Source organism: Pteropus vampyrus, unplaced genomic scaffold (genome assembly GCF_000151845.1).
Source record: "Pteropus vampyrus isolate Shadow unplaced genomic scaffold, Pvam_2.0 Scaffold285, whole genome shotgun sequence".
NCBI classification, from domain to species: domain Eukaryota; kingdom Metazoa; phylum Chordata; class Mammalia; order Chiroptera; family Pteropodidae; genus Pteropus; species Pteropus vampyrus.
Window position 1 is genome coordinate 1,718,816 of NW_011889066.1, and position 15,929 is coordinate 1,734,744.

The following is a 15,929-nucleotide window of genomic DNA, read 5'->3' on the forward strand; positions in this document are numbered from 1 at the left end:
ATCCACCCATCCAAATAATGGATTCCTGTCTGAAATAGATGCTTTCAGTGTCTCCTTGTTAGTGGTGCCTCCAGAATTCTATGTACTGGGTAGGGACTGAGAGGTAGCAACCTAGGAAACTCGTTTTGAAACAGCTTTGCGATAGGGAACATAGTATTTTTATTTAGTTTGTGGTAGATAAACTTTTAAAAACTAACCATTTTTCCTAAGGATGGCTTTATTTATTCACAATTTCCAGAAGAATTAAACATTCATCCTCATTGAAGAATATATATTTTTAAGGTAGCTTGAGGAGGCTGGTGGAGATTACAAGGCGTGGAGAGTCCTCCACAAGGAGCACCCCGGGGCGGTATCACGGAGACTGAATAGCCTGGGATGTACACATAAAACTGGGATAACGAGAGAACGCAGCTTTACACCCACCTCTTTGCGGAGGGTAGGTGACTCATGCGCAGCTGCCCGGCACACGGCCTAGTTCGCATGCGCGGGGCGGGGTGAGCGACGGTCCCGCGGATTTGTGGCGGATGCGGGCTGTGGGCGGTGTTTACGGTTCACTTTTCCGACCTCAGTCCCCGCGCCGCCGCCCGCGTATCGGTCTCTGAGCAACCCCGGCCCGGCCCGGCCGGGAGTGACAGCGAGGCCCTGGCGCAGCCGCCACCACCACCGCCGCCGTCGCGGGCGCAGATGTCGCCAGGGCCGGTGCAGGTGGGCGCTGTCTCCAACCGCCGTCCGGGCAGCGGCCGCAGCGCCCCCATGTCATCGCCGCCCGGGCGCCGGGCCCGCCTGTGGTCCTCCGGGACCAGCCGCTCGGCACCTGAGGCCCGCGAGGAGCTACGGCGCCGCCTCCTGGGCCTCATCGAAGGCAACCGAGTGATGATCTTTAGCAAGAGCTACTGCCCGCACAGCACGCGGGTAGGCGGGGCAGGCGCGGTCGGGGGCGAGGCCGCTGGGGGTGGCGGGGTCTTCCGGTGTCCGGGCTGGTCCTTCCTTCTGTACTTGGGACTTCGAGCTGCCCTTTCTGCTCCCAGCAGGCAGAGACTCGGAACCTTTTCCCTTGGGTGGTGACTCGAAGCCAGGGCTGGGTCTTTTTGCTCGGTCCCTTTGGCATCTATAGAGAGGTAGCCAGAGGGCCAGGCCTCCCGGAGCAACCGCCACCGCCTATACTCCGGCTGACTTGATTTGGGATCGCGGCCTGTGGGATTAATCGCTCATCCTCTCCCTGTTGGCCTGGTGCTGGCTTATTTATTAAGAGCTTTTCCGGAGGAATAAAAGATATATCTAAAAAGTTTAGGCCTTTTACGAGTAATGCGAGGAGAGGCCACGATTTGGGAGTAAACTAGAGCTGGAGTCATATCCCACTACCTGTGTCACTTTGACCAGTTAACAGCTCCGCAGAGCCCTGGTTTCCACGTTTTGTAAAAATGAACTTAAGAACGGGTGTGAACATAGTATGCAATAGTGGGTAATTTCAGCTATATTGCACACTACCTTAACTTTGGGCTATCTAACTGGGAATCCAGCATTTTTATGGGCAGATTTGTTCTGAATTTTAAAATAACCCACTTAGAGATGAACACTTGGAAGATAAACCCATCTATATTATAGGGACTTTCAATATTTTTAACTGTACTTCACAGTATCAGAAAATTGAAACGAAATAAGCAAGCATAAACTGTTGGATAGGTTCCTGGACTTACAGGCTATGTTCTTCAAATTTCTTTTCAGGTTTACATTGCCTTATATATTGTTTCATAAAACATGCATATCATGCACGTACATCTTAAAGAATAAAGAAACAAACTAGTATTCCAGAAACCACCTTGGATGTCTCTCTCTGATTATATTCTCCTCTTCCCTCAGAGTTAACCACTATCCAAAATTCCTTGCTTTTCTTTATGGTTTTACCAAATACATATGTATCCTTAAACAATATTTTGTTCCTGTTGGCCTGTTTTGGCACTTTATGCAAGTAGAATAATATGTATTTTCTTGCAACTTTTTTTCCTCAACAATTATATTTTATAAATTTGTGTATGTTAGTTTCTGCAGCTTTGCTTTGTTAATTTTCATTACAATAACATTCTCTAGCATGAATCATACCAGTTTATTGATTCTGTTGTTTCTAATATTTTGCTCTTAAAAGCAATACAGTTATGTCTATTCTTTCACGTATCCCTCAGTGCACACATACAAGATTTACTTTAGATGCCTTGAAGCTGAAGTCATGGAGGATGCATTATTTCTACCTTAGCTAGGTGATGCCAAACTGTTTTTCCAAGAGGTTATGTCATGAGATTCTTGAACAGAGAGATGGGACACTGAGCTATAAGCAGGAAGCAGCGTTTATTGATGCCGGCACTGGCTCAGCAGATTCTTATCCAAAGGCTGAGCCCCGATTGTAACATACTAGGCAGTTTTATATAGTCTTGTCATTCCTACACGACTACAGATATAAGCAGGAACAGTGATTGTTTGGCAAACTATGAGAAAACTGATGTCAGCTGGAGAGTCCTTGGAAGGAGGTGGGGAGACAGTCAGGAACGAAGTTGTTTGAGCAGGAAATGGCCAGGCAGTGTCAGGCTGCCACAGTTATACCAATTTACTCTCTCACTGGCAGTAGGTAACAGTTCCCCCTTGCTCCATGTCCTTGCCAACAGTTGATATGTTTAATTATTGCCATTTTGGCACTTTTGAAATGGTGTTTTGTTGTGGTATTAATTTTGTATTTCCCTGGTGAAAGTTGAACATCTTTTCATGTGTTTATCTGTCATTTGAGTTTCATCTTTGATGAAATGTTCAGGTCTTTTGCTTTTTTTCTCTGTTAGGTTGTTTTATTTTTGTACTGACTTATAAGCATTCTTTATATATTTTGGATACTAATCCTTTGTTTATATGTATTGGAAAATCTAGATTTGGTTTTTCTTTTCATGCTCTTTATGAGATATTTTGGCTGAATGAAGTTTACAAGTGTAATATAATTGAGTTTATCATTCTTTTTCTTTTATGATTTGTGCTTTTTGTGTCTTATTCAAGGAATCTGTTTCTACTCTGAGGTCATAAAGATACTCTCCTATTTCAGCTCCTGAAAGTTTTAGAGTGTGCTTTTCACATCCACCTTCTTTTATTCCACCTGGACTTGATGCTGTTGTCAGTGGAGATCCGGTTCATTTTTGTTCTTTATGGCTTAGCAGTTGTCCTTGCTTCACTTACTGGAGAGTCCATCCTTTCCATGCTAACTTGAATGCTCTCACTTATACATTGGTCTGTTTTCAGGCTGTGTTTTCTACCTCTATTTTTTGCAATTTGTCCTTTGGAGCTAATAAAAGGGCCAAGAGATCAGAATTGTGCCTGTCCTCTGCTGTATCGCTGGGGCCTCTGCTGTATCGTTGGGACATGTAGTGTGGGTTGAATGAATAAATGGTCTTAGATTATTCTAGTCAATCCTTTGTCAACACAGAAAACCTTAGGAAAATGTTTTTCATTCTGTTTGTTTCTACACTCCCAGTAATGTGGCCACTACTTTGAGTCCTATTACATAATTGGACAGCTTTTATTAGAATTTTTTAAAAATTGAGCCAAATCTGTTCTCCTGAAACATTTACTCACTTTAGGAGGTTAGTGTTGCTCCTGTGTGCAGAATTAAGAACCCTGCTTTTACTTGGATGACAGATCTTTCAGTATTTTTCCTGAGTGTTTTTCTAGCCTGGCTAAGCAGTCCACTTTCTTATGTGCTCATATCATCTGCCTTTACATGTGATTCTTCACTAATTCTATTTGGAAGTAGTTTGACCATGAACTTCTTAAATTTAGCATCCAAAGTGGACACATATGTTTCTTGATTGGCTACTAATATCATTTAACAAGTGTTACTGGGTGTTCAATGTTGTTTGGGACACAAAAATGAATAAACCGTGGTCTTACCTCTCAAGAATTCATAGTCTAATTGAACTCTAATCAACCAGCTTTCATCTACAGAAGTGCCTGTGGAAAACAAGTGCAATGAGAATAAGAGACAAAAATAATTACTTCTGTGGAGGATCAGAAAAATTTAAGGAAATGTATTTAAATTGGTCTTTGAGAGATAAATTGGAAGTCTGAAGTAAGGAACAGCATCTAGCTAAAGAAGTAGTGAAAGTAAACACAGGAACTGATGCAATGAAAATAGTGGGGTTAAACACAGGGTATATGAAAGGAGATGGGCAGAATAAATTGGAAAATGACTGGAAGTTTAATTTCAAAGTCATATTGGGGAGATCTTAAAATGCTTGCAGATAAGTGTGGACTTAATGATTCAGGCAGAGAAGTCATCTCAGACTTCTGAGAAGAAGAGTGAAAGAGTTAGACCTGTGATTTGAAAATTGGCAGTAGTAGGAAGACTAGATTACAGGTGGAAGCAGCTAGTCAGAAAGTAACCATTAAAGTCAGATACAAAATGATGGCCCAAACTAGTGAAGAAAATGCCCTGATTTCTTTTTAAACCCCTTCTCCACATTAATTTTAAGCCATGTTTTCTCAATCTTGATTCATATACTTGTGGGTCAGCTTCCATTGCTCAGCCTTTTTTTTTAAATAGTAAAATATAGACAACACAGTTCACTATTTTAATAGCTTTAAAATTCAGCAGCATTAGTACATTTACATTGTTTTGCAACCATCATCACTAATTTACCCACAGAACTTTTTCATCTTCCCCAACTGAAAGTTTGTATGCATTAAATAATCTTACCCTGTTCCCCCTCCCTCAGGCCTCGTAAACCACCATTCCCTTTTCTGGCTCTATGAATTTGACTGCCCTAGTTGCCTCAATACAAGAGCAATTATGCAATATTTGTCCTTTTGTAACTAGCTTATTTCACTGAGCTTAATGTCCTCTGTCTTATATTGTGTGAGAACTTCCTCCATTTTAGGGCTGAATAATATTCCATGGTATGTGTGTATATACTACATATTGTTTATCCATTCATCCATTGATAGATGCTTGAGTCACTTCCACCTTTTGGTTATTATGGATATTACTGCTGTGAACATGGGTATAAAGATACCCGTTTGAGTACCTCTTTTCATTTCTTTTGGGTATATACTCAGAAGTGTAATTGCTGAATCATATGGTATTTCTATTTTTAATTTTCTGAGAAACCACCATCCTATTTTCCATAGTGGCCAACTCATTTACATTCTCATCAACAGTGCACAAAGATTCCAGTTTCTCCACATCCTTGTCAACTCTTCTTATATTTTTTCCCAGATGGGTATGAAATGATATCTCTGTGGTTTTGATTTGTAGTCCTCTGATGGCTAGTGATGTTGAGTATCTTTTCATGTCCTTATTTGCCATTTGTTAATGGCCATTACTTTCTTTAGAGAAATGTCATTTCAAGTCTTTCGCCAGTTTTTTTAATTGGGTTATTTTTTGTTGTTGTTGAGTTTTAGGAGTCCTCTATATGTTCTAGATATAAATCCCTTGTTAGATACGTGATTTGCAAGTATTTTCCCCAATTCTGGAGTTGCCTTTTTACTTAGTTGATAATTTCTTTTATGCACAAACATTTTTTAATTTTTATGAGGTCCAATTTGTCTCTATTTTCTTTTGTTACTTGTGCCTTTGGTGTCATAGCAAAAAAAAAAAAAAAAAAAAGCCGTTACCGGACACAATGCCATGAAGCTTTGGCCTGTTTTCTAAGAGTTTCATAATTTTAGCTCCTACCTTTACATATTTGATCCATTTTGAATTAATTTTTGTGTATGGTATTAAGTAAGAGTCCAGCTTCATATTTTTGTATGTGAATACTCATCCAGTTTTCTCAGCACCATCTGTTGAAAAGACTGTCCTTTTCCCCTTTGATCTTGGCACCACTGTCCAAAATCATTTGACCTGATACGCAAGGCTTTATTTCTGGGCTCTCTCTTCTCTTCTATTGATCTATGTCTATCTTTACGCCAGTACTAAATTGTTTTGCTTACTGTAGCTTTGTAGCAAGTTTTGAAATCAGGAAGTGTGAGACCTCCAACTTTGTTCTTTTTTTTCAAGATTTTTGGCTATCTGAGGTTCTCCTGATATTCCATATGAATTTTCAGATGGGTTTTTCTATTCACAATTTGTTTTGGGGACTTTGATAAAGATTACACTGAACTCATAGCTCACTTGGGATAGTATTCACAACTTAACAATATTAAGTCTGCTAATCCATGAACGTGGAATTTCTTTCCACTTATTAGCGTGTTATTTAATTCTTTCAGCAACATATTATAATTTCCAGTGTACAAGCCTTTGCCTCCTTGTTAAGTTTATTTTTAAGTATTCTTTTTCATGCTATTATAAGTGGAATTGTTGTCTTAATTACTTTTTTTAGATTATTCATTTTTAGGTAGAAAAGCAACTGATTTTTTGTGTATTCACTTTGTATTTACAACTTTGCCGAATTTGTTTATTAGTTAACAGTTTTTTTGGTACAATCTTTAGGGTTTTATACATGTAAGATCATGTTACCAGTGAACAGAGGTAATTTTACTTCTTTTCCAACTTGGATGCCTTTTCTTTATCTTCCCTTATTTCTCTGGCTAGGACTACTATGTCGAATAGAAATGGTGAAAGTGGGCATCCTTGTCTTGTTTCTGATCTTGGAGAAAATGCTTTCACCATCAAAGATGATGTCAGCTGTGGGTTTTTCATATCTCACCTTTAGTGTATTGGGGAGCTTCCTTTTCTTATTAGTTTGTTAAATATTTTTGTCATGAAAGATGCTGAATTTTCTAAAATGCTTTTTCTGAGTCCATTGAGATAATCGTGTATTTTTTTCCCCTTTTATTCCATTTATGTGGGTATTATGTTGATCTGTGTTCGTATGTTGAACCACCCTTCATTTTAGGAGTAAATCCCACTTGGTTATGGTGTATAATATACATTTAATATGGTATTGAATTTGTATTGCTGGTATTTTATTGAGGAATTTTGCATCATATTCATCAAGGATATTGGTCTGTAGTTTTCTCGAAGTGTATTTGGCTCTGGTATCAGGGTAATGGTGACCTCATAGGGTGAGTTTAGAAGTGTTCCTTCTTCATTTTTTTGGAAAAGTTTGAGGAGGATTGGTGTTCATTCTCCTTTATATGTGGTGGAATTCACCAGTGAAGCCATCTAATCGTGGGCTTTTCTTTGTTGGGAGGCTTTTGATTACTGATTCAGTCTCCTTACTAGTTATAGATTATTCACTTTTTCTATTTGTTCATGATTCAGTCTTAGTAAACTGTGTTTTTCTAGGAATTTACACATTTCATCCAGATTATCCAATTTGTTAGTATGCAGTTCATAATACTTGCTTGTAATCCTTTTTGTTTCTGTGAAGACAGTAGTGATGGTCCCTCTTTCATTTCTGATTTTAGTTATTTGAGTCTTCTCTGTTTTTTTCTTGGTATAGCCAGGGCATGTCAATTTTGTAGATATTTTCAAAGCACCAGCTCTTGGTTTTGTTTATTTTCTGTATTGTTTTTTTTCTCTCTTTTGTTCATCTCTGCTCTAATCTTTATTTAATTTCTTCTTTTTTGCTAGTTTTGAGTTTAGTTATGTTCTCTTTCTAGTTCCTTAAGTTGTAAAGTTAGACTGTTGCTTTAAGATCTTTGTTCTTTTTTAATAGTAGCATTTTACAGCTATAAGATTTCCTCTTATCAGTGTTTTCACTGCATCTCATAAGTTTTGGTATGTTGTGTTTTTATTTTACCTGTCAAGGTATTCTTTAATTTTCCTTGTGACTTTTTCTTTGATCCACTGTTTAAGAGTATATTGTTTAATTTCCTCATATAGTCATGCACTGCATAACAATATTTTGGTTAACAATAGACTGCATATATGACAGTGGTCCCATGAGATTATAATGGAGCTGAAAAATTCCTATTGCCTAGTGACATCATAACTGTGGTAACATCATAGTGCAATGCATTACTCATGTGCTTGTGGTGATGCTGGGTATAAACAGACATACTGTGCTGCCAGTCATATAAAAGTGTAGCACATACAATTAGGTACAGTGCAAAATACTTGATAATAATAAACACCTATATTATAGGTTTATGTATTTACTATATTATCATTATTTTAGAGTATACTCTTTCTTCATATAAAAAATTTGGTGTAAGTATGGTGTGTTATGCCTGTGCAGCCTCATATACCTTGTGTTTACGATGTCTCTTGATTGCATAATTTTCTTTTGTGCTTGATTTAATCTCATGTTGTTTTATAAATTTCGTGTAGCTTCAGTGTACATTGTTTATAAAGCCTATAGTCGTGTACAGTAATAATGGCCTAAGCCTCACATTTACTCTTCATTCACTCACTAGCTCACTCACTCAGTCACTCACTCAATCACTCACGCACTCACCCAGAGCAACTTCCAATCCTACAAGCTCCATTCATGGTAAATGCCCTATACAGCTATACCATTTTTTTAAATCTTTTTACCATATTTTACTCTAGCTTTTCTGTGTTTAAATATACTTAGATACACAAATACTTAACACTGTGTTATAATTGCTTGCAGTATTGAGTACAAAAACGTGCTGTACAGCAGTGGTTCCCCAACTTTTTTGGCACCAGAGACCAGTGCTCCTTTGAGAATCTAATGCCTGATGATCTGAAGTGGAGCTGAGGTGGTGATGCTAGCCCTGGGGAGCGGCTGCAAATACAGATGAAGTGTCATTTGTTCTGCTGCTGCTCACATCCTGCTGTACCGCCCAGTTCCTAACAGGCCACGGACTGGCACTGGTCTGCGGCCCAGGGTTTAGGGACCTCTGCTGTACAGGTTTGTAACCTAGGAGCAATAGGCTATACCATAGCGCCTAAGTGTGCAGTAGGCTATGCATAATGATGAAATGGCCTAATAATGCATTTCTTAGAAGGTATCCCTGTGTCCTAAAGTGGCGCATGACTGTATTTGTGAATTTTCTAGTTTTCTTTCTGCTGTTGATTTCAATTTCATTCTATTGTCATCAGAAAAGATACATTGCATGATTTCAGTCTTTTTATTAAAACTTGTTTTGTGGCCTAGCATATGGCCTATCCTGGAGAATGTTCCATGTGTACTTGAGAAAAATGTGTATTCTGCTTTTATTGGGTGGAATGTTATGTAATAAGCCTTGTAGGTCAAGTTGGTTGATAGTGTTCTTCTAGTCCTCCAGTTCCTTATTGACCTTCTGTTTGGTAGTTCTACCGTTTTTGAAAGTGGAGTATTAAAGCATCCTATAATTGTAGCTCTTTCACTTTCTTTAGTTTGGTCAGTGTTTGCTCTGTATATTTGAAGCTCTGATTTATATTTTTATAATTCTTATATCTTCTGAGAATATTGACCCTTTAATAAATACATTATGTTCATTTTAGTTTCTTGTAACAGTTTTGTGTTAATATAGCCATCCCTGCTCTCTTTGGTTACTATTTGCATGGAATATCTTTTCCATCCTTTGGCTTTCAACCTATGTATGTTCTTAGCTCAAAAATGAGTCTCTCCTAGACGGCATAATGTTGGATCCTGTATTTTTATTTGTTCTGCCAACCTGTGTCTTTTGATTGAGGAGTTTAATCTACTTACATTAAAGTAATTATTGTTAGGGAAGGACTTTTGCCATTTTAAAATTTGTTTTCTGTATATCTTTTAATTTTTTTTGTCTCTCATTTTCTTCCTTACTGTCTTCCTTTGTGTTTAGTTGATTCTTTGTAGTGACATTTTTTGAGTCCTTTCTCTATAACTTTTGTGAATTTTTGATAGATATTTTTGTGGTTCCCATGGGGATTACATATACCATCTTAAAGATATAGTCTGTTTTAAACTGATAGCAATTTAACTTTCATTGCATGCAAAAACTCTACTCCTTTATAGTTGTGCCCCCCTTATGTTATCAGTGTCACAAATTATGTACCATTTTATAGATTTATTGTTGTTTCATGCTGTTGTCTTTTAAATCCTTGAAGGAGAATAGAAAATATAATTACGAACCAAAATTACCATAGTGCTAATTTATATAAATGTTCATGTGTTTACCTTTACTGGAGAAGTTTGTATTTTTATATGGCTTTGAATTCTTGTCTAGCATTCTTTCAACTTGAAGGACTCCTTTATAGCATTTCTTATAGAATAGCTCTAGTATTAATACTCCAACTTTTGTTTATTAGGGAAAGTCTTAATTTCTCCCTCATTTTTGAAGTACCGTTTTTGCCAGATATGGAATTCTTGATTTTTTTTCTTTTAACACTTTAAATATATCAGCCTGCTGCCTGTGGCCTGCAAGGTTTCTACTGCAAGATTTCTAATAATCTTAGGAGGATTTTTTGTATTTGATGATTTCCTTTTCTGTTGCTACTTTTAAGAATTTGTCTTAATGATTTGCTTTTCTGTTGCTACTCTTAGGAATTTGATTTTGTCTTTCAACAGTTTGATTACAGTGTTTCTTGGTGTGGGTCTGTTTGGGTTTATCCTTGGAGTTTTTTAAGCTTCTTAATATTTGTATATCTACATCTTTTCTCCATTTTGGGAAGTTTTGGGTTATTATTTCTTCAAATAAACTTTCTTCCTCTTTTTTTTTCTGGAACTCCCACAATGTGTTTGTTGTTTTGCTTAATCTGTCCCCATCTCCCTTATTCTGTTTTTCTTCATGCTTTTTTCTTTTGCTACTCAGACTCAATAATTTCAAATTCTCTGTCTTCAGATTTGCTGATTCTTATCTTCTGCCTGTTCAAGTCTGCTGTTGAACCCCTCTAGTGAATTTTTCAACATAGTTATTATATTTTCCAGCTTTACAGTTTCTGTTTGGTTATTTCTACCTCTTTGCTGATATTTTCATTTTGTTCATACATTGTTTTCCTGATTTCCTCTAGTGTTTTCTATCTTGAGTGTATTTAAGATAGTTATTTTCAAGTCTTTGTCTAGTAAGTCTTAAGTCTATTTGTTCAGGTATGTTTATGTTTAGTTTTTCCTTTGAATGAGCCATATTCTCTTGTTTCTTTGTATGCATATGATCTTTCATTGAAAATTCTGTATAATATAAAATAGGGATCTCTGCCAGTCTTTGCACACTGGCTTCATGCTGGGGGAAGTCCTTCACTAATCAGTGCCATATGAAGGCTTAAGATCTTCTCAGGTCTTTTCTGGGCATTTGTCTTCCGTGAGCCTGTATGTGTACTTTTCACACATGGGCCTAATCTTGTGTACATGGCTTTGAAGTGTGTTAAATTGTTTAAAAGTCTCTCCTCTGCTGCTTCTTGGGGCCTTAGCTGATTATGTTGTATTCCTCTGCTTGTTATCCCTTGCCCCCAGGGGTCTGCAGATTTGTAGTCTGCTTTTGGTTTTCATGAGCCATGCCTACATCTTCTCATGGCCTCCCCCTAGCCTGAGACCTCAGCCACTTTTGACTATCTGAATTCCGAATAAGGTATCACAGAGACCAATCCTTTAGACAGGCTAGAACATTGCAAAGTTGGTCTCTCTGCTCTCTCCATATTGTGGAAGGCAACTGGAGCCTGGTCTGCTGCTCCCCGCTTACTTTGCTAGGCAAGGGTGACTATAAATATCACAAAATTATCTAGCAAATGATTGGCATATACTTGGTTGCTATAGATCTTTGACCACTTTCCAGAGCTTCTATTAAGTTATATTACTTTGAGATCATTGAACTTATTGAATGTGTAGTTTGCTGTTTTCCATCAAATTTGGGACATTTTTTTGTCATTTCTTAAAACATTTCTTCTGCTCTTTTCTTTTTTTCTGATGTTCACACTATGCATATATTGGTGTACTTAATTGTATCCCATATTGTCTAACTATTTTTTTCTTTTTTTTCTGTGTCAAGTTGCATAATCTCTATTGGTCTATCCTTAAGTTTGCTAATTTGTTCTTCTGCCAAGTCAAATCAACTGTTGAGACACTTTAGTGAACTTTTCATTTTAGTCATTGTACTTTTCAATTCCATAATGTCCATTTGGTTGTTATTTATCATTCTATCTCTGTACTGATATTTTCTATTAGAATAGACATCATCATACCTTACTTCAGCTCTTGAAACATAGTTTAACCCTTGAAACATACTTACAATGGCCACTTAGTCTAATCCGAATGATATCTGGGTCCTCTTAGAGATAGTTTCTCTTGCCTTTTTTTTTTTTTCCCTATGTATGGATCCACTTCCTTGTTTCTTTGTATGTCTGGTAATTTTTTGTTGACATGTAAACATTTTAGGTAATAATATTATAGCAAGGCCATATACTTGGTCCCTCCTTTTCTATGGCTTCTTTTGGTTTGCTTGTTTATTTCTTTGTAGTTAGTTGGCTGTATTATTTTAGGGAATTTTATTTCTACCCAAAGATATAGCCTTTGATGTCACTCCTCAGAGAGTAGAGCCTTTGGTATCTGCACAGTCACCTTGGGATGACAGAGATTTTAGTAGGGTTCTTGTTGACTGTCTGTGTTATGTTTGTTTGTTTGTTTGTTTGTTTTTGTCTCTATTGGTATCATTCCTAGATGTGAGGTGCTACAAATCAAAGGGTAGTTGTGCTGTTGTTTTTGACAATGCCCTGGAGTGTAAATTGTTCCACGCTCTTCTTCAATTAAATCAAGGCCCCTTTGCAGGGATAGTTTTTGAGGCAAGTTTGAAGCTTATCTGACCCTAGCAGGACTATTTTTAGCGATTTCCTTCCCTGGTTTTCTCTGGTAAACTGGCTGGCTTACAGGTTAGGTTGTTGAGCTCCCAGCCTCCTCTTCATTGCTTACCACCAGAATCCCCATTGTTTTCAAGAGCATCCTTAGACTTGAACTTCCCCACAGTTTATTTAAAATAAAGTTATCTCCTTTGTGTAGAGGTTTAGAGCTCTCTTATCTTATGGCTTCTTTCCGCAAGTGAAATCTCAAAGACCTTGCTCCAGAGCTAGAGTAGGGGACAGTGACCCGATTCTCTTCGGTAACAGCTTTAGGAGTAGGGCTCTTGGTAGGGCAGTAGCCTCTGGTTTTCTTGGCTTACCTCTACCAGTTTAGAACCTCTACTGACAAGTGGGCTGAGGCAGGGGTGATTAGGGCTTCAGTATTTTCAGCCAAGGGTAAAGCCTTTGAACTTTGGGTGGAGGAAGGGAGCTCTCATTTTGTTGGCCACACTCAGAGGAATGTAGCTTTTGCCACCCAGAGCTGTGGAGAGACCGAGAAATCCTGGTGGTTAGCCCCTTCTATCGAATGGATTTCAGGAACTAGGGAGCCTCATTTTCTTGGCTGCTCAAAGTGGAGCTTCCATTAAGGTGACCTAGGGCAGGGGAGGAAGGGTGTGAGTCATGGCCCAAGTGGCTCAGACACTCCCTGTTCTTATTGACATCTAGTAGATGTTCTTGAATACATGTTTCTTCATTTGCTGTGTGCTCTTAAGACAATTTCCAGAGAGTTTAAATGGTTTTTAAAAATAATTTTCACCAGTTGTGGATGTTTTGTCAAGGAGCAGGTCTGCCAGACTCCTCATCCTCCATCCTGGAATTAGAACCTCTGGGCTTTATCTTGAGGGCTGAGGGCATTGAAGATGTAAGTATTGGTGAAAAATGGGCTTTAAAAAACTACTTTGGCCGCAATTTAGAAAACTGGAGGGGACAGCTGGATGCAGAGGGAACTCCTAGGATATTACCGAGAAATTGCAGTAATGGATGTTGGTGCACAATTTAACATAGCAACTGTGGGAAACTAGAAAGTCGAACTAGTTTAACATAGAGAATTGTTAAGACTAAGTAATTAATTGGATGGGTGGAGAGTTTGGTTTGGGGTAGGAAGATGTTGTAAGAGAGGGAGGCATTAAAATGACTCATAGTCAGTACTTCACAAAGTTGTCAAAATGTATATTCTGATTCTGCATGTCTAACAAGCTCCCAGGTGCTCCTGGTCCTCTGTCTCCTGTTTGGGAAGCAAGGCCCTAGAGTTTCTTGTTCAGGCAACTGGTGAATGGTGGCAGTGTGAATTGTCGGTTTACTTGTCTGTTTCTACTACTAGATGGCAGGGATTGTATCTTATTCATTGTTATATTTGAGTACAGAGTAGATGTTTGATGGGTAAATATTTATTGAAGGATTTAATATTAGAAGGAAAAGGATGTGGAAACAGATGAATTTCATTTTGGGCATGTTGCATGTGAGGTGCCTCTGGGCACCTGTCTTGAGTTCAGAAAAGGAATTTGGACAAAAGTTATTGTGTTGGAAGTCGAAGATTCAAATGATAAAAGAGGGGAAGAGGTAGGCTGAGATTATTCTGGGAAGAGTATGGAGGAAGGGAGGAAAACCATAGGCCAGAGCTCATATTCCTCAAGAACATTTATTTTGGACATCTTTTATTACTATGTCCATACTTCATAACTCCGTTGAATCTTTGAGAGAGCAAAACTTAAGTGAATTTTTGTTACAGGTTAAAGAACTCTTTTCTTCTTTGGGAGTTGAATGTAATATCTTGGAACTTGATCAAGTTGGTAAGTAGAGAGGTTACTACATACTGTTTTCAATAAATGTCAATGAGACTGATTTTATTTGCTTTGTTCAATTCAATTTACTCTTGTCTTTTGGGTTAGGTGAGCTGTTTTTGTCTACATTCAACCATGTAGAAAATGAACCTCTATATGACATAATTTGATGTAGATTTTTTATTGATATATTTTAGTATTTGAGGGAGTAGGAGGAAAATGTATAAGATGCTAACTTTGAAGTTCTTCAGGCATTTCAGATGTATCAGGCAAATTTCTAGCAAAGTAGATTAAACTGTAATAAGTGAAAAGAATCTACTTCTATTTTCTGATTGTATTACCCTTGAGAGAGTATGCATTAATCTTTTAGCTTTGTACTTTTGAATTCTTGTCAAATATGTTAATTGATCTAGTATTAATTGAACATTTTACATATGCATGTCTTTTGCAGGGGTCAGGGACAGAAAAAAATTGATGTCTGCTTTCATGGGACTTACCAACTTCTATTAGCCAGTTACCTTAATAAGTGAAATGTTCTTGAATCTTGGAGACTTTTCCAAAGAATATATCAAATAGTCTTTAGTTGTGGTCTGGTTCTCTGTTTAGGAATGGAAGATAAATTTTGGTCTGTGATCATAAAGATTTTTCAAATATAATTGTAAGAAATATTTTCTAAGTTATTACTGTTAAAGCAGATTTTATCTTGATATTTGCTCTTTAAAGAGTATTCTTATCTATTTGTCTGGCATCATTGAATTATATATCAAAATCTAATTTAGAAGGGTTTATTTGAAAAGAAATCAGATTGGTCTTTATCCATTAAGATTTCCTTTGAAAACCTGTATGTTTTCTCCTCTTGAATCATCATTTCATAAAGTTATATAATACACTAACTTCGTATGGGTGTGTACATGCGAGCATTTGAGTGTTATAACACTTCAGTTCTTCTCACAAAGGTTTGGAACCCTTTTAGTGTTTTTATATATTTAATTTTTTATTCTTTAGATGATGGGGCCAGTGTTCAAGAAGTGCTGTCAGAGATCACTAATCAGAGAACTGTACCCAATATTTTTGTGAATAAAGTACACATGGGTGGATGTGACCGGACTTTCCAGGTAGTAATGGTATTATGTGTTCTTTAATGCTGTTCGTTCATTTTGTTTAAAAAAATATTTAAAAGGGGATAAAATGGTTTTTACGAATCTATTTGTTTTTGGAAGTCGTAAAATGGAAAAGCTTATAGGATGGTTATCAGATAATCTTGATTTCTTTGATGGAAATTAGCTTTTCTACCAACTCAAACTTCAGAAACTAAGGAAAAGGAGGTTTTGAGTGTGAGTGAGGTTGCCAGATAACCAAGTGAGCCACCCTGGAGACCTGGGTCTCTTCCTTCTAATGGAGGTAGAAATAAGGGTTGTTCTCTCTTTAAGGTTTAGTGAAATGAGGTCAATGCTAGCATTATTGGCTAGGGTAAG

At 37.5% G+C, this 15,929-nt stretch overlaps 1 protein-coding gene across 1 annotated transcript in view; it reads left to right on the forward strand.

Annotated features, from left to right (window-relative positions):
* Window positions 1–479: 479 nt before the first annotated feature.
* The window catches only part of TXNRD3 (thioredoxin reductase 3), a 50,491-nt gene continuing 35,041 nt past the window's right edge, over window positions 480–15,929 (forward strand). Inside the window, exons 1-3 of the mRNA XM_011376067.2 lie at window positions 480–912; window positions 14,403–14,463; window positions 15,460–15,569. Coding sequence (XP_011374369.1) covers window positions 685–912; window positions 14,403–14,463; window positions 15,460–15,569 — 399 coding nt within the window. The 5' untranslated portion in view covers window positions 480–684. The remainder of the gene's footprint in view (window positions 913–14,402; window positions 14,464–15,459; window positions 15,570–15,929) is intronic.